The sequence below is a fragment of the Arvicanthis niloticus genome, chromosome 11 (genome assembly GCF_011762505.2).
Source record: "Arvicanthis niloticus isolate mArvNil1 chromosome 11, mArvNil1.pat.X, whole genome shotgun sequence".
In the NCBI taxonomy this organism is placed as follows: Eukaryota; Metazoa; Chordata; class Mammalia; order Rodentia; family Muridae; genus Arvicanthis; species Arvicanthis niloticus.
In genome coordinates, this window is record NC_047668.1 from 55,131,780 (window position 1) to 55,150,865 (window position 19,086).

General features: G+C 49.8%; 1 protein-coding gene and 1 long non-coding RNA gene across 6 annotated transcripts in view; one reads left to right on the top strand and one right to left on the bottom strand.

Annotated features, from left to right (window-relative positions):
• The window catches only part of Otof (otoferlin), a 96,844-nt gene that overhangs the window by 55,688 nt on the left and 22,070 nt on the right, over positions 1 to 19,086 (top strand). For all 5 annotated transcript variants that reach the window (XR_013113278.1, XM_034514079.2, XM_034514082.2 and 2 more), the window contains exons 6-12: positions 950 to 1,023; positions 2,384 to 2,510; positions 2,947 to 3,001; positions 8,726 to 8,857; positions 13,296 to 13,358; positions 13,793 to 13,877; positions 18,553 to 18,712. Coding sequence is in view for 4 of the 5 variants with exons in the window: in XM_034514079.2 (XP_034369970.1) it covers positions 950 to 1,023; positions 2,384 to 2,510; positions 2,947 to 3,001; positions 8,726 to 8,857; positions 13,296 to 13,358; positions 13,793 to 13,877; positions 18,553 to 18,712 (696 nt within the window). In the remaining variant the exon portion in view is untranslated. The remainder of the gene's footprint in view (positions 1 to 949; positions 1,024 to 2,383; positions 2,511 to 2,946; positions 3,002 to 8,725; positions 8,858 to 13,295; positions 13,359 to 13,792; positions 13,878 to 18,552; positions 18,713 to 19,086) is intronic.
• On the bottom strand, positions 3,385 to 5,782 carry LOC143443974 (uncharacterized). Its single transcript, XR_013113432.1, has 3 exons — positions 5,648 to 5,782; positions 4,650 to 4,711; positions 3,385 to 3,600 (listed from the first exon to the last, which is right to left on the bottom strand). It is a non-coding gene; the product is annotated as an uncharacterized LOC143443974 (long non-coding RNA).

Consider the following 19,086-nt stretch of genomic DNA (forward strand, 5'->3'; position numbering starts at 1 on the left):
TGACCCACGTCTAGAAGCAGGTGAGGAATGGGCCTGTACCCACCCCCACAGGAGCCTGTGGTGTGGCAGCCACACCCAGGAGGAGGAGAATGGGAAGCCAGGGAGTCAGATGTCCCTCTTATACAATATGAATGGGGTAATGGAATACTGTACTTCCCCCCACGGATCCTACTCCTGGTCTTTCCTGGCTCTGGGGACCTCAGGCTCGGCTGCAGGAACATCTCTGAAGGGCTGTGGGGACCCCTGCCCCTTCCCTCATCCCCACTGACTGCAAGACCCTTTGCCTGAGCACACGGCCACACCACACCAGAGGAAGAGGTAGGGGCTAGGTAAGAGATGGTGGTCTGCCATAGGAAGACGTAGGCAGAGGGGCAACCAGGATAAGAGAAAGACCCTTTTCACTGGGGACTCGGGAAACTCTCCTGGCACAGAGATTAGAGTAAGACAGGCCAGGCTCTGTGTACCAAAGCCACCTGAGATCTGAATAGCTGGCATCTATGGCTCCTACCTCAGCCTCAGCCTCAGTCTGTCCTTCTGAGTCCCCCGGACCTTTGTATCTGTTCTGATGTTGTCTCTGGGCATCTGGCCTCTTTTCCTGTTAGCTCTAATGGGGGTGCATGGACAAGAAGGAAGCTGAGGGACCTTGCATATCTCAGAACTCTGAGAAGACAGGGCTTAGGTGAGACGCTCAAGGCCCAGCCCCACCACAGGCCACTTCCCTGTTGAGCTGGGACTCCCACCTGCTCTTCATTAACCTGGGAGGAAGTAGCCTATGTCCTTTGGGGCTCATGGTCCCTAATTTGTATTGTATCTTGGGAAAAGTAAACGAGGGAAGAGGGCCCCATCTCCTTTTTCTCTGAGTCCCTCAGGGACTGCCTCTTGTGTGTTTGTGCATTTCCTGCGTGTATCTGTCCCCGCCCCCACCTCACTCAGGGTCTCCCTTTTACAGAGCGGGAAGAAGTGTATTCTCGGCCATGAAACTCGGCAAGACTCGGTCCCACAAAGAGGAGCCCCAAAGACAAGGTAGGGAACGTGGTCCTCTCCACCATCCACACAGCTGCAGCACCCACTTTGAACTATCACCATCATTTAAGCCTGCCCCGGACTAGGCGCAAATAACCCTCCTTCCCCATTGGACATTCCCACAGCCACTCGGGCAAGGCTTGGACTCCCATTGGCTAGTCTGAAGGTTAGGGGCGGGAGGCATAGGACATTGAGCCTCTGCCAGGTGGATGGGCTTCTTCTCCCTACATTGAGTATTTAATTTCACATGAGCCCAAAGATTTAATTTAATTAAAAAAAAAAAAAAGATAGTAGCAAGAAAGCATGCCATGCTGTGCCTGACGGCTGCAGCACACCCACCTCAGGAAAAGGTCACTGGGCCTGGCGACACTCCGGAGTCTCCCCTAAGAGAGGAGGCTAGAAGGGCATCTGACAGCCGTTTGAAGGAGGCAAGAAGGACAGATGAAAAATAAAGGAGTTCATGGGGTGGAGTGAGGAGGTATGTTCACCCACCATCGGGGCTCTCCTTCGTGGCCCATTGGCCCTAGAACTTTCTCTTCCCCAGCCAGTTTTGGCTGCACTCCTCTTAGATGGAGGGAACAGCTTCCTGCTGAAACCCAAACCTACCATCTCTGGATGACTTTTCCAAATCACGATTTCATCCCACTGGATTCATACTCAGGGGTGCAGGCCTGAGCTCTGCGTTCCACTGTGGCTCTCACAGTGATAAGCTACTTCTTACACCTCGGGGTAAGAAGTATCTGTGTGCGATAATGCCCACGTTGACGGGTCTTAGCTATAGGACCTGTGTGTGTGTGTGTCTGTGTGTGTGTCTGTGTGTGTGTCTGTGCATGCGCGCGCGCGTGTGTGTGCGCGTGTGTGTGTGCCTGTGTGTGTGTGTGTGTGTGTGTGTGTGTGTGTGTGTTGTGACCTGCATCCAGTAGCCACTCCATTTAAAAGTAGCCATTGTGCTGAGCTGCATGTAGTAAGCTCAGGATGTTTTCTTTCTTTCACAAAGGCTATTCAGGGCTTTAGAGAATAGAGTTAAGGAAAAAAAAATCGGCTAAGATTACAGAAGAAAATAAGACTAGACATAATGGCAATTAAAACGTTTTAAGGACTAAGATTAGACCCTGGCATGACCGTGTGCATCTTTAATTCCAAGACTGGAGAGGCAGAGGCAGCTGAGTTTGAAGCTAGCCTGGTCTACATAGAGAGATCCAAGCTAGCCTGGGACCCTGTTGTAATTAAGAGGACATGAGACATATGGGTGGCAGTATTCTAAGCAAGTGCCATCAAATAAACAAGAAATTTAACTCTCCTTCCTAGGAGACAGTCCCTAGCCCTTCATCCATCCACCCACCCTTCCCTTCTTCCCCAGATGAGCCAGCAGTGCTAGAAATGGAGGACCTGGACCACCTAGCCATCCGGCTGGGGGATGGGCTGGATCCTGACTCAGTGTCTCTAGCCTCGATCACCGCGCTCACCAGCAATGTCTCCAACAAACGGTGAGTGGGCCAGAGGCCTACATCCCATCTGCCACCGCCCTCCTGAGCAGGACCTGCTTGCCAGGCTTGAAACTGGGGGCAGAGAAATCAGGGCTATGAGTAGCTTCTCCCCAGCTTCGCCCTTTCTTACTGTTCTTGGATGTCCTCTGAGCTGTCTCCCTGTAGAGGCAAGAGTGGATCAGGCCCTTGAGCTTCTGTGGGTGAAGGGACATCACAGAGCTGACCAGTCTACACTTGACTCTGTTCACCCAATGGCCATCTCTCTGTTACTTTTGTCTTTGCTTAGTCTTCTCTGTTGGTGCCACTGAAGACATCCTACCCCTCATCCCATACACCCCCAGTTCTGTTGGCAGAATTGAGTATTCGAAGGCCACAATTTTGTCCCTCTGGCCTTTCCATCTCTCACATCAACCTGACAGTACATTCTTCTCCTCAGGTCTAAGCCAGACATTAAGATGGAGCCAAGTGCTGGGAGGCCCATGGATTACCAGGTAGGTGGGCACCTGGATGTCTGGGACTTACAGATTCTGCTGGAGTGTGGTGTCCCAGCCAGATGTGTGTGAGAGACTCAGAGACAAGAGCCAGGGCATCATAGAGTCACATCTGAGTATAGAGTCTCAAAGAAGGCTTCTGTCTGAGATGCATTCCTAGAAGCATTAAGGCAATGCAAACCAAAAGAATGTGAGATCTCTGTTTGCACAGCTAAAGCTCCTTAAAGATTCTGTGTCCATTGTTGAAAATCCTAAGGAAAGGGAACCCAGAAAAACAATAACACACACACACACACACACACACACAAGTTTTGAAGAATGTTGGGTGTGTTTTTAAATTGTTCCAGCTTATTTTAAACTGGAAGTAACATCAGTCCCGTTTTTCTTCTTTTCATCTCTATATCTTCTTAGATTAGTAGTTCTTTGTTTCTGAAACTAAATTTAAAAAGGCTCTGACCAGGAGGGTTGTGGATGTAGCCATAGTACAGACAGAACAGGGGCTTGGTGCCCCCGGTGGCTGCTGACACAGGCTGTGGTTGGCTTCCACTTTGCAGGTCCGGATCCTTGGTCTTGGCTTTTATCCCAGCCTGAGATCAGAGCTGTGGAGAAGGGCTCACAGTAAACAGGTGTCCAAACAGAAAATACCTAGTCCTTATGTACAAAGTGAGAAGAAAACTGAGAAAAGGCATCTCTCAAGACAGGCCCAGTGAGCCACCATGTCTCCAGACTCTCCCCTAACAGTTAACAGGACCCAGTTATAGGTCAGAAACTGTTGTGAGTACAGCTTTATTTTCGATGTCCATTTCCCAGGCCCCATGCACACTAACTACCCTTATGCATGAACAACCGCACCTCACCTCCCTCAGGAGATAATATAAAGTCTAGATGACCCCCACTGAAAAATACTCTTGGTCATGTTTCCCACAGATCCACCTTGCCTCCCTTAATGCTTGCTTTGACTTGTTTCCCTCTAGTAACTATTTTCTGTGGTATTTAAAAAGTAGCCCCAAGCCATGTCACATGTGCTACCCTGGAACTTTAGGATAACCTCAAGCCTTGGAGCCCCATGAAGGTTTGGGAGTGTTGCCCTCTACCCTATCACAACCCAAACACAACGTCCTGAGGCATTAGGAGATGTTTCCAGGAGACTGAAACCTGGGTGTGGGGTGTTCCTATGTGCTGAGACCAGGGAAATCCCAGAGACCCCACTCTGATCCCATTCCACTGGCCTGCTGTGCAGAAGCACACAAAACTGTTGTTCATGTAATTTATTTTTTTTAAAGGCTGATTATAAAGCAGGCACTGTGCTAGGAGCTTTATATGTGTTTCCTTTGAGATTTTGTCATCCTTACGACCATCCAAACATAATGGTTACTCCACTTTTACAGTAAGACATGAACCAAGAGTTACAGGGCCAGCGATCAAGGTTAAATCAAGGCCGGAGGGCGGGGTTCAAAGCCACAGCAGTCAGAGCTGCTTGTTCTCTGTAGCAGTCACTCCCTCCTGACCCCTTGGTTACTTAGCTCAGTATTTACATCTTCCTCCCAAACCGCTTCCTGCCAGGGACTGTTGTGTGCCAGGTCAGATATTTCTCTCTCCAAAGTCATTTAAACCTTCTGACTTGCACCAGCTAGTTAACCCAGCTCACCTGGCAGCACTGTCTCCTGACAGGGCCATCCACAGCTCGCGTGTGCCCATTTATCCACAGTGCTAGAGGGAGCAAAGGGGATAGAAATGCAAAATATTTCACTTCTGATAAATAAGAAGTACAAACCAATAAAGCCAACGGCAGCTTTTCTCCTTTGAGGAACTTGGCTTTAATTAATCAGAAAGACCTCATGGCACTGAAGAGGGGAGTAGACAACCTAGCAGAACCCAGGTCCTGATGAGAGCCTGAGAGCCAGGCTGATTGTGAAGCACATACCAGTGGAAGGAGGCCTGTGAGAGAGACCCCAGTGTGCAGCATACTGGGGTCAATTTATAACAGATGGAACATTACATGCTTCTTTCCTGATTATTGGCGTTTTCAAGGGGACAAACCACTGTTACCTGCCTGGGACTATGTGCTTTACCCAGCAGAGTGGGCAGCTGTCCTTGGGGAATACTCATGAGTCTAGAATCTGTCCCCTGATCTCTCTTCCTGATACTAAGTCTTAACATGTCACCTGCAATCAGATCTCCAGGTTCCAGCATCATTGGGTCTCCCAGGCCAGACCCAAGCCCCACCCTCACCTCTGCTGTGTTCCTGCATTCCCTCCCCTTGGCCTCCATGTCTTCATATTCACCCCCCCACTCTACCCTGCATGTCACCACCAGAGTGATCTGGTCATGTCATACGTCTGGCGCTGGAGGCAAAGGACGATGAAGAACGCTGTAGAACAGCAGTTCCATGAGTGTGAGCAAGCATCCCCGTTCCTCTCCCCTCTACCTTCCCCTGGCATTCTGATGCACACATGAACAGAGGCCCCCAAAGCAGGTCACAGGGCACCATTATTTGTGAAGTCGTTCAGGATGTTTGAGTAGTTTTTCCCTCCACCCCTCAGCATCATTCCTTGTTCTGGAGAAAGCTTTTGGGAATACTAGTCCTTGCCTCAACAGGAGAGATGGTGGGTTAGCCGGAGGCGCCAGCTGGTCCCAGGGTCCTACCTGTAGCTCCCTTTGCTCTCTGAGTTTTCATCCTGGAAACGCTGTGCACGAGATGGAAGTTTCTTTGCTTTCCTGAAATTTTTCGTTGGCTTTGTAGCTTCTGTTTTCTCAACATTCTGATGACTGGATGGCCTCCTGCCAAGTATAGAAGATGACCACATTGTTTTAATTTCAAGTGTTAGACAGACAGACAGACACACACACACACACACACACACACACACACACACACACACACACGAAGCAGTAGCTGGGAATGCCATGGGAGTGGGCTTCCCTTCGGCCCCAGTACCATGCTCCTCACCTCTACCTCACACTCCCAGGCTTGCCCTGGGACCATCATCATCCAGCAAAGCACATCCCCCTCTGATAGTTGCTCTCCCATCTCTTCTTTCCTTCCCACCCTCCCTCTCCTCCTCAGTTCACCTCCCATGTCTACTGTCAGCTCCTGACTGGGTCATTGCTGCTAGCGCTGCAGAAGATGGGAGAGTGAATCCTGAACAGAGGAGGGGACAGAAGACAGACTGTGGAATATGGAATGTGCACACGTGAAAACCAGCCACCTTGGCTGGGGAATTTACTCTCAGCTGGCACATCTGGCCAAAACCACGCTTGTCTGTTTCCCAGGCCTGAGTTACAGCAAATCTCTTCTTTTTGAGGGTGGGTGGGATAGAGATGCTGGTTGTAGGAAAACAGTAAATGAACTTTTAAACCATTTGCATAAAAAGGTTTATGGGGCTAGAGAGGTCACTCACTGATAAGAGCACTGGCTGCTCTTCCAGAGGACCCAAGTTCAATTCCCAGTAACCACATGGCAGCTCACAACTCTCTGTAACCCATTTCCAAGTGATCTGATACCCTCACAAGACACAATGCAGGCAAAACACCAATGCATATACAATAAAAATAATAAATGTTTTTTAAAATGTTTCTGGAAGTTAAAACCCTGTGCACTACTGTGCAAAGAGTATTCCAGAAGGACTCCTAGTGTCTCTTCACAGCAAACCTCTCAGTGCTAAATTAATTAGCCCTGTTTCCTTGTTGGCTCCCTGAAGAAGTGGTGACTATTGAGACTCTTTCAAGCGTGGACTCTAAGCATTCATCGGCCCCTTTGGCCTCTCACACCCCAGAATAGAAGTGGCTGCGCACTGAGTTCACGTGTCCCTTCAGCGCAATCGCTTCTGCGTCTCTGTGCTTTCTTGGCAGTGGTCTTATTGGTGTTAGGGTTTCTATTTTCCTAGCATCATTTCTGATGCGTGGATTTTTCTTGGTCTTCAAGCTATTTATAAGACCTTGAGGAACACAGTAGATGGTAATTTTAGTAAGGATTATTTCTATCTAAAAGGGGAATATAATTCTCCTGAGTAAAATCATATTTGGAAGTTGCATTGAAGCGTAACAACTGAAGTGCCAGAGACCCAGCTGAGCACCGACAGCTGCTCTTACAGCCTGGTTCGCTAGCTGGAAGTGCTGATAGCCGCAAGAGGCACTGGGTGGGAAATGCAGGCTCAAGCATCCTGTGGACAAGCTCCCTGAGACATCCCACCAGCCGCTTCTAAGAGGCCACATATGCTCTCATTTCCTGGCGTTTTCTCCCGAGCTGTGCTTTTAGACATGCATCGTCTTGTTTAGCCCTCACTAGATACAGCTTGGAGCTGAGGATGTGCAGCTCAGTGAACCCACAGGATCCTCCATGTCCATTCCTGCCCATATGTCAAGCTGAGGCTCAGTTCCAAGACCAGCAACCCAAATCTGTACTTGCCTGTGTTTTGCTGTGGCCACTCTAATGGGGACTGATCCCCCCCCAAATCCAAGGCAAGAACTAATGACTTGAAATGAAGACTCAGGAAGTATAACAGTTGCCTCAAAACTCACACTCCTTCTTTCCTTTCCCCCTCTTTTTCCTTTCCCCTCCTCCCCTCCCTTTCCTGTCCTCCCCCCATTCTCACTTTCTCTATATATAGTCTTGTATTTTCAGTTTTATATATGTACATATAAACAAATACATTTTTACATATATGTGTCTTTATACATCCTTTAGCTATGGATGTGCATATAAACATATAATGTATTGCTTATGCATATTATAAGCTAAAATATGTATATACTAGTTTAAAATCTATAAGCCAGTAATCATTTATAGTAAGATGCCTGAGGAGCAGGAGGTTTATTCTGACCTCCTCTGTGCCTGTCCACAGCAGGTGTCCCTAAATATTTATTGACAGAATAAACAGCTGAAACAGGGCTTCCCAGGGTAGAAGATCCCAGCTAAAGGCTGAAAAATGCCACAGTAGAACTCACACAACATTCCCTACGCAGACCAAAAGGTTAGGCTCTGGCAACTCAAAGAATTTCTACAGAGGGAGAGGGGACTGAAACATGGGAAAGCGCCCAGCTTCCAGAAAGTCAAGGACATCTTAGACATTAGCAACATAAACAAGAAACCCTGGACAGGACCCAGAGCAAGTTCAGGGAGACTGGAGCAGCTTGGCCTGTTTCAGGGGGTGGGGAATGGGTGAGGCAGGCGTGGTGCCCCCCCCCCCCCCTAGCAGAGCCATGGCACTGAGGAGAACTTGAAACCCAAGAATCAACCGGAGTTTTTAGGGGTATGTTGTCATCTTTTAAGTTCATAAAGAATCACTCAATCAGGTTACAAAAAAAAATTATAATGTTTTAGTATTAGTTTTCTATGGCAGTATGCCTCATCCATGGCTGTCCCAGGCTGCCTATGGTAGGCTGGGCCTGCCTGACCAGCCAGTTTAGGAAAACTGCTGCCGGACCTGTCTTCCACATGGCTGAGATCAGGGACATGGCCTGAGCACCAGGATCTGGTAATGCTTCTCCCTTGGGTGATTCAGCAACACTGGCCTAGGGGTCACCAGCCCCCACACCTCTCTCAGTGCAGATATCCCAAGACCACCCGGGATATCCGGGGCTATAGTCAACATGGAGCCTGGGGTCTCACTCCAAGCTGGACTGGGTCCTGCAGTTCCTAGCCCTGCTGCCTGTCGCCATGTTCCAGTAAGACTAGACTCTAGGATGGCTGCAGTGCCCCATGTATCCCTTCTCCTCCTGCAGGTCAGCATCACAGTGATTGAGGCTCGGCAGCTGGTGGGTTTGAACATGGACCCTGTGGTGTGTGTGGAGGTGGGCGATGACAAGAAGTACACGTCTATGAAGGAGTCTACAAACTGCCCATACTACAATGAGGTCAGTGCCCCCATGACTTAAGGTAGGAAAGGGGCCTCCTGACATGGAACAGGAGCAACTGGCAGTTGGGAGGACAGAGCCACCAGCCCCAAGGTCTTGACCCAACCTCCTACAACCCAGCACACTGCATATCACAACCTCTGCATCCCCAGTATGGACCCCTGTCTGGATCTATTATGGCTACAAGGCAACCATGAACTGCCAGCAATGCCTGTGAATCCCTGGTAGCAGTCACTGCTGCTGTCCAGGTCTGAACCTGAGGGTAGTGCAGCTCACCCCAGCCCAGCCCAGGTGCCACTGGTATATGAGTCCTTCCAGACACCAAATCGCTCCTACACCTGTAGATACATCAATACCCATCATAGGTGGATATGGTCGCCCACTGCACTTGCAGGTACACTGAGACTCCAGGACCTTGCTGGTCATGTCAGGGGGTATCTTCCCCTCTACTATGCTCCTTTCTTGGTCTCTTGAGCCCCAAAAGGCTTCTCTCCAGAACACAACCTTGACTTCAGCTGTGAGAAATAAAATGACTGCACAGGGGTGAGGGGTGAGGAGTGAGGGGTGAGGGATGAGGGGTGAGGGACCTCAGAGACTAAATAGTTTGACCTCCCCATCTTACAGAGGAGATAACTGAGGCTTCAGGTCAGAAAGAACCTTCACACTGCCCCCAGGGAGCTGTTGATGGGATAAGGCCCATATTGACTACTGGGCTCCAGATGGAACCCCATCATGATTGGCTCTGAAGAAGGTAGCTAGGCCTTCCCTGATGCCTGAGCACATTTCAACTGTCTAAAAACTTGCATGTCCTGAGCTTCCTGTCCTAGAGGGAGTACCCAGTCTATCTACCCCAACGACTTCAGTTAGCAATGAGGACCAGGCTAGCCTAAATGCTGCATCCATTTCCTGGGCCTTTCAGTGTAGGGAGAGCTGAGGGTATCCTTGGGCAGCTGTGCAGACTCCTACTGTGCACCTGCAGGACCCAGAACAGTTCTGCCTAAGCTGAACAAACTTCTGTATAGCCACAGCTTACCATGTGTCCCACTAGCCCCCGGGACAGAACATAACTGCCCAAGGGCCCTCTGACCCTAGATGCAATCAGATTATTCAACCTAGACATCTCTGATTTTATATCAGGCACATTCCTGACTGAAAAGCCTCTGTTCTAAATAAGGGTCTGCCTTCCTCTGATGACTATGGTGACAAATCCCAGTGGCTCTCTGTGGTTATTTGATAATGGTGAAGCCACACTTGGCTGACTTGGGGGTTCAGCTTGCATCAGATCTGTGTACCTCATGTTTCAGTCAACTTTCTTACGCCTTTCAATGTAACTTCCCAGCTCTGAGGGCACCTAGCAAACTCCTATTCTCTCTGCAGGAACCCAGCTCAAATGACCTTGCCGCTGAGTAGCCCACCCCAAGTTAGAGGTCAGCATCCTCTGTGGGCAAAGGTTAAGAAACCCTAGTTTAGAGGAAAGAGACAGAAACAGAATCAGGGCTACTTGGCTTTGTGCAAAAGAGCATACCCGTTACCAGGATGAGCCGGAAGACAGTCAGAGAGGGGAGGGAATGGTTTCCAGCTGGGGTGTTCAACTGTGCTTGGTCTTTCATGTTTCTGTTCCCTGGAGGATGAGGGGCTGCAGGTCTCCCCCACCAGTCTCCCAGCTCAGAGCCTGCAGATACATGGAAAGCTCAAAAACACTTGAGTGGACTCTTACTAAAACGAGGGAGCATTTGCGGGGTGCGAGGCCATGGTGCATGGGGCAGCGTGGGAGCTGCAGAGCTGACCAAAGCACGCCCCCAGCCTCACATGTCACCTCCTAGCCAGCCGGAAGAAAGAGTGACATTGGGCCTGGCTTGAGCATTTGAAACCTTAAAGCCTGCCCCCAGTGACACACTTCCTCCAAGACCATGCCTACTCCAACAAGGTCACACCTACTCCAAGGTTACATGTCCTGATTCTTTCAAATAAAGCCACTCCCTATGAGCCTGTGGGGGGGGGGGCGTTTTCATTCAAACCACCACAAACACGCCTCCATGAATATGAATATGTATTGCTCTTGGAAAGTTCTCTAGGAAGTAGGACTCTTCCTTTGGCTCCACCAGAACAGCAAAGGCTGGTGGGAACCATCAACTGACTTAGCAAATCGATAAGAAATCCTAAGAATGAATCATGCTCAGGAAATACGAGGATTTTGACTCCAGCCAGCTCAGAGCACACAGGGTTCTGGCCCCAATTAGCCAGTTTCTTCCATGGGCTGGTCCAGTTCCCAAGCGCCTAGCCTGGTGGCTCATCAGCATGACTTTAAGCCTGCCTGGGAATAAGAGGCCTTTGATGTCTGTCTGTCTGTCCATAATAACCTGGCCCCATGAGGACCAACACAAGCTTCCTTCTCTATGCGCACATGTGGTCTACCTGGCCAGCCGGTGACCATGCTTCTCCTCCCAACCAATGTCCACCTATCACCTTTGCCATGGACTCTTCTGTTTCTTCATCCTAAAGGATCCAGCCTTGTGCTATGACCTATGACACTCTTTCTGCCTTTGCCCTTTTTTCTGACTCTTTCCTTCTTCATTGTCCATGTGGCACTTTACTGCAGAATATCCTAAGCGCAACCAGGACACACCCTATGGACACCCAAGGACAGGACCAGAGTCTGTCACCCATCACCCAAGCATGGCTTTCCTTCACTTCCAGCCGGGTCTCCAGAGAGCTCCCTTAGCTCCTCCATTCACAGTAGACACATGAGCTGTCCCCATCCTCTCAGTCTCTGTCACATCCCTGTCACATCCTTCATCTTGTTGCCCCTCCTTCCCAGGAGCTCCCATGACACTCTCCTGCCTCATGGTCTCTCCAGAACCTTTCCCCAAGCTTCCTAACTTGCCATGGCTTCCTCGATCCATCAAGAAAGTCTGCTGCTTCCTAGAGCCCTGTCTGGAGCAGGCTTCTCCTCTGGTACTCTTCTCGGTGTCTCCTCCATCTCAGAGTTTCTGCCACCATCCTCATGCTGGTGGTTCACTCCCAGATCCAGACCCCAGAGCTGCAGACCTTTGGCCCAGCCAGCACCCCTGGGACTTATCAGCCATGTACAGTGAACGTTTACTGTGTCCTACCAAGTGCACAACTGAGTCCTGTCATTTTACACCCATGCCTCCCTGCTTTTGTGTGGTCATGGCCCTGGAGTAGGACAGCGTGGCAGCCTAATGTCACTATCCCCATAACAAAAGGGTAAACTGAGACTCGGGAAAGGAAGTGATGATCCAGCAGCTAACAACTAGATGTCACCGGCTCTATAGACAGCACATCATTTCACAGGGCTTGAGTGTTAGCTGTAAAATAGGGATATGGGGAATGGAGAGATGGCTCAGCTGTTAAGAGCACTGGCTGCTCTTCTAGAGGTCCAGAGTTCAATTCCCAGCAACCACATGGTGTTTCACAGCCATCTATAATGGGATCCGATGCCCTCTTCTGGTATGCAGACAGAAGATGGTATACATTAGATAGATAGATAGATAGATAGATAGATAGATAGATAGATAGATAGATAGATAGATAGATAGACAGATTACTATGTCATAGATTTAAGCAGGCTATTGACAATGACTATTGACTATAGCCAGAAATACCTGCTCTTGGGATATTTACTCTAACCAAAGCCCTGCGGTAACATTAGATTCTTTCCCCTGCCCACAAGTTCATCAAAACAGCAGTAACTGTGCTCACTGCCCACATCTTTCCCCATCCTGGTGTACCCAGGACAAGGATGGGGACTCTGAGTGAGCATGGGGGCTCACAGCAGATGAGAACAGTCCACAGAGCCGAGTTTCTCTTTGTGGCTAAGGAAGTGCGGTCTCGCCCTGAGTGCATCTTTCTGAGACCCCTTGTGTTTTCTCTTTTAACACTTCTTGGATTAGGGTGTATTTCCCAGGTAAGTGTGGTTTGGTGGTTATCGGTATGCCATTTCACCCCATGGTGTACCTCACAGTCAATAGCTTGCTTGATTCTGTAATGTGGTAGTTGATGTCCACACCCCTATTTTACAGTTCTCTGGGGGGTTGTGTCAAAGTACACATGTCTGAGTCTATACTACAAAAAGGACAGAACTGGCTGAGAGCCCAGATTTGCTGGCTTCTTGGTCAGGGCTCTTCTAGACACAGACTATAAACAAGGACTACTCAGCTCTTGACATTGTAGCATGACATCATCTACAAACATGGTGAGTCTCCTGCAGCATAAACATAGGTAGTAAGTAGACTGTTCCCTCCCCTGGTAGGAGATGGGGCCCTACTCCTTACCCATTCTGACTCTCAGTACCCAGTGGGTCACCAGTAGTGCCCATGTGAGCTTTGAGACTCATGGGGAAATGAGAGACACAAAGCAGGCACTGCTCTGAAGGAGGGGCCGCCAGCGACAGCACTCTGGTCTTTCTCCCCTCCAGTATTTCGTCTTCGACTTCCACGTCTCTCCTGATGTCATGTTTGACAAGATCATCAAGATCTCGGTGAGTGGAGAGCAGCTGCAGCTGGCAGACAGGGCCCACACTGACCTATGCAGGACCTCGGCACAGCCCTGCAATATGCTGCTCATAACACAGCAGCCCTGTGCCTGGATCCTTGGCTGGCCAAAGGGTAGCAGAAAATAGATATTCCCCCCCCCCACTTTGCCCCTTCAGCTGGAATCCTCTGTAGAACATAAAACCTACTCACCCATATAACAACAGTGGAGGGAGGGGACATGGTGTTGGGCAGGAGGGGCTGACGCTGAACCTCTGAAAACCAGCCCTGTTGCCTGCCAAATACCTTTCCACTTTACTAAGAAAGATGGAGGTAGCAGTATCATCAATGGGCCCTGCCCTGCCTTTGCCACTCCCACTCCCATCCCCAAAGGCTTCTCCCTGCCCAGCCTAACTGGCTGTTTGTGATTCTGCTCTGGAAGGTTATCCATTCTAAGAACCTGCTTCGAAGCGGCACCCTGGTGGGATCCTTCAAAATGGATGTGGGGACCGTGTATTCCCAGCCTGGTGAGTAACCCCTTAAGAATGGGCTGGTGCATGCAGCTCCAGAAGCAACATATCAGGTCATTCCTGCTATATTGGTTCCTGGTTCATCCATCAAGAAGCGTAGACATGTTGCAGGAAGTATTAAAAATGAACGGCAGTTCCTGCCTCATTGCCTCCAACTCTGGCCCGGAGTGGTCCCCTGACTTTGTCCCTTGCTAGCCCCCACAGAGGCTGGTCATGCTATGCCCAGTACAGGCAGGCCACATGGTACCAGTGGGCCACATGGCACCAGAGCTCCAAAATCTCTCCACCCAGCTCACTAAGTTCCCTCTGTTGGGTCACTACCACGCCAGCTCCATGCTTCAAAACCCCCTTGTCCTTTGTGGGGCACATCAGGCAAACCCACACTTTACCACTATACCTTTCTCTCTTGAACTCAGTCGGGTCACCTCGAGAAGAAAAACACCACACAAACTTAGTTCAAAGACAATGGTAACTCAATCTCTGGATGCAACAACTAGAATGCTAATCTTGTGAACCATATTAAATCTAAATCCTCTGATGGCAAATCCTAGTGGATTCACCATAAACCAGGAGACACTTGTAGCTACATCTTGCCCTACTGCTATCCTGTCTGAACCTCCTCCTACCTCTCTCCTGCTCCTTCTCTTCCTCTGTCCAACCCAGAAGTCTCACCTCCTACTTGCCCGGTGATTGGCTCCTTTATTCATTAGGGGATGGCTCACAAGAAGTCCTGAGTACTGACTCATTCCTTGTTCCAGACAGCCCATCCCATGAGAGAGCAGAATTAGCATTATAATACAAACAGCACCAGGCCCAATCCCCAACCAAGGCACAACCCACTGGCCATGAGTAGGCAGTGAAGTAGTGTACACACCACACACAGATGTATGTAGGAGCCATGTGTGCCATGTCTGATAGGTGTTTGCTCATTATGGGGGACGGAATCTGGGAATAACAGCACAGAGAGGTAGCTTAAGTGCTCGTAGCACAGGAGAACATCACCTCTCCTGCGTCATAGGAGAACAGTTATATGGAGAGCAAGGAGAGGCCTGAGAGGGGCTATGCCTACCCACTGCCTCTGGCTGGCACCTGCTGAGCAGAAAAGACCCTGCTGTCCTTACAATACTCCTGTCACCCCCTCTGGCAGTTAAGAGGCCTGAGACTCACAGATGTGCCAGAGTTTAGCCCAGCCAATCAGCTAGTCAGGGGGATACCAGGGATACCCATCAAGTGACACCACCCAATCTAAGTATGGTGACAGCCAATGGCAAGTGTAGTGTGAAACTTTGGGGGACTCTGGTCTCTAATATCATTTTTCACAAGAGTCCTCAGTCCTCCTAGGAGCAGCCATGGCAAGAGAGGCTGTGTCTGATTATAATTCCACAGGTACCTATGGCCAACACTGTATAGAGATGGCATTAGTGCCCCAAGTAACGGTTTAGAGCAGCAGTTATCAACCTGTTGGTTGTGACCCCTTTGGAGTTGAATGACCCTTTCGAAGGGATCACCTGAGACCATCAGAAAACACAAACATTATGATTTGCAACAGTAGCAAAATTACAGTTATAAAGTAGCAATGAAAATAATTTTATAGTTGGGGGTCACCACAGCATGAGGTGCCATGTTAAAAGGCCACAGCATTAGGAAGGTTGAGAACCACTGGTCTAGAGGGCTTGTCACTACATGGCCAACTTGGGGATATCCATGAATTTGAAGTAAAACTGCTCAGAAGTCAGTAATTACCCTACAAGGCTCTTTGTTGATGACAATGCAATTTCATCCCAAATTGTCATATTTAATCCTCATAAAGTAACTAAAGACACAGTAGCATCCCTTCCTGATTTACAGGGGAGCCAGTAAACAGAGAGGTATGGGGAGGGGCTTGGAGGAGCCACTAAGAAGTAGATGAAACAGTTGGCACTTTCTCATGGCTGTAATAGCACTCAGCTGGTGCCCACGGTAACCATGGCTTGTATAGGAAATAGGAGTCTAGGTCTATGCACAGGTCAAGATATTCCAGATGTGTGAGGCCTCAAAACATCTGTCAGGTATCTGTTGATATAGACAGCTGGGCCGGGGGTGTATCCCAGTTAGTGAGGTACTTTCCTGGCATACCCAAAGTGCTGAGTTAGATCCTCAACACTCTGTAATCCAGGTGTGGTGGCACACAATGATAATCCTAACACTTGGGAGGTAGATGCTGGAGAATCAGAAGTTCTGTAACTGTGATTCATGAAAAGAAAGATGGCCAGGTCTGGGGTGATAAGGAGACTTACCTAAAGTAAGAAGGAGAGCCTGTTCTGGTACCCAGACCTTCCTACTGCCCTGCACAGGATGGATGCTTCAAGGGAAGAACTGAGCTGGACATCTGCTACTTTGCTTCCCAGGAGACATGCCCAGCCATGCTCCATAGGTTTGAATGCTGCCAGGGTCTCTGGCGATGGCCTCCTCCCTAGGCTGAGCGTCAGCAGACCTTCATCCAAGATAGTGTAGGGGTTGAAGCCAGTGGAGAGCTTAGTAAGTACCCAGGGTGATTGAGTTCTGGTTGAGAAAACGATGCTGAGGGCAGTGGTGGAGTACCTCCTAAATCCCAGCACTCGGGAAGCAGAGATAGGCGATCTCTGAGTTCATGGCCAGCCTGGTCTACAGAGAAAACGCTGCTGTTATGGAGGAGGTCAGACACTGGACACATCCCAGGGGGTCAAACTTCCCAATCCATGTAGGCATGCTTGTTCCCATCTGGCAGAAAGGAAACCGAGACTCTCCGGGTCCAACACTACAGTGGAGTCATGGGCAGATAGACCTTGAGCTCAGGCCTTTGCGGTCCTCAGATACAGTCTCCCCACTAGAGTAACCCACTCCCAGACTTACTGTTCTTCTTAAGTCTGCCTCTGACCCTGGTAACCTCACAGAGGCATGGCCAAGTTTAGCCTGACTGCAGGTGCAGGAAATTGCTCACTGTTGCCCTCTGCTGGAAATGAGTTGTAGTTGCAGAGGCCAGAGCAGCTAACCTTTCCTTGGCTAGCCCTCCTCTGTCACAGGTGTCAGAGCCTGCAGAGGTGACTGCTGTGGAGCTGGCTCTCCAGTTGTTTTTTGCTTCTCCAGCTGGAGATCACAGCATCCAGACTTGAGACCTCAGAGGCCATAAACCTGGTGTGCACCCCATACAAGTGCCCCTCAGCTGCATCCCTGACACCCAGCCAGAAGTGGGACACCCACACCCATATTTTAGACAGCTCCCATATTTATGTCAGACCCAAATCTGCTGCCTGTAGTTTTTGTCACTTATAATCTTCAGCCACATTTTCAGGTTTATCTTTCAATCGCTTTTGTGTTTAAAGGTAAATTTTGTGTTGCCCTAATCTTGATCTTTCCTTGCCAAACTCACCTTGTATATGCCTGTCAATCTACACACTCACACAAATACCCACTCCTTTGTCTGCAGCATAAGAGACCCTGCTATCTACCCATACGTCCCCAAGGCCAGCGGGCAGCCACATTCAGCCCTTGTCCATCTCACCAGCTCCTTCTTACCTGTATCTGCTTAGAGCCGTGAGGTCCTGGGCATCTGTGGCACCCTCCTCCTAAGGCCACCAGCTTAGCAGAGGGGCTCCAGTGACTCCAAACACTAAGGTCTCCTGGCCCCTCGTCACTCTTGGCTCTCATTGACACAGCTGTGGCCTTGACTGTCTTGACACCTGGGCCAGCTGGACCCCACACACAGGCTGTATTCTGCTCCCTGCCCCAACCTCAACTCAAGGGGGCCACTGGGCTCAGAACCTTGGAAGACACAGGTGGGAAGGTGGGGAAGCTGGGTGAGTTCTGAGCCCTGGAGACTTCAATACCTGTAGGCAACTAAGGAAGGTCTTCTCACCCCGTACCTTACCATTAACTTTAAAATCAGCCTAGTGGGGAGCTGATCTTCCCAAAACACCTCCTTTGCTGACACTTGTACCTTTCTCCACACTGTCCCATGTCCTGGGGACACTGGGAGGCACACTGCTAATCTCTGCTTCAGTCTAAACATGGGGACAGGCATTACATAGATGATTTCTGATATGGGAGGTGTGTACACGGGGCCCTGTGAGCACCAAGTGGTCAGGGCCTATTCTTCTGAAGGGGTCAAGGGAAGCTGCATGGAAGAGGAGACTCTTAGATAAAGTGATCAGTTTTCCAGCTAACCAAGGAGGAGAAAGAAGGTGAGGACATTTGGAGCAGACACAGTGGCCTCGAGTTTGGCTCTGTGCAAGCTTAGGAACCAAGCAGGGAAGAGAGTAGCAGGATCCCCTTGCCAGATGTTTGGGCTTCACCTCAAGACACAGGGAGACTCAGGACTGAAAGGGAGAACATGGTAAGAGAAGAAGCCTCTATTGTAGCAGGTCCTATCTAGCAGCTATGTGGGACCAGCTGTAGCAGGTAGGAGAGACTGCAAGCTGAGAAACTCACTTGGAAGCAATTCAGAGTCCTGACACATGCTCCTGGGCAGGGTCTCGACCAGCCCTCTGCCTGCAGAGGTCCTCTGTCTTCACTGGGTGGGGCATCCAGAGCTGTGGCCTTGAGTCTCAGGGCATGCAACCTTGAGCTTGCAAGGCTTAGCAAGTACTCAGCTTGGATGCCCTGTGGAGTCCTGGGATAGAGATGATAAATGCAGTGCCCCTCCTCACCACTGCAGAACACCAGTTCCATCACAAATGGGCCATCCTGTCAGACCCTGATGACATCTCTGCTGGGCTGAAGGGTTATGTAAAGTGTGATGTCGCTGTGGTGGGCAAGGGAGACAACATCAAGACACCCCACAAGGCCAATGAGACAGATGAGGATGACATTGAAGGGTGAGTCTCCATCTCCCCCAGAGACCTGAACACAACCCTTTCTTCCCCCAAAGGAAGCTCCTTGAGTGGTCTGAACCCAGAATTGTTCAGAATTGAACCACCAGACTCCTTACTTCCACATTTCACCCTGCCAGTCTCTCCTCTGGGGCCCAGGGCACTGTAGTCACTAGAGTTAATAGAAGGTAGTACTTTGACATCCAGACTTCCAACTGAGAAAGCTGGTGGGCAGAAGAGATGCTGGCAACTGGGAGTCCTCTCACTGCCAGGGATCACAGGCTCCAGTGCCAGGCACTCAGGACAGCAAAGAGATGTCACTCAGGGCGCCAGTCTTGGGCCACAGATAATGACTGCTAAGAAACACTCCAGGACACTGT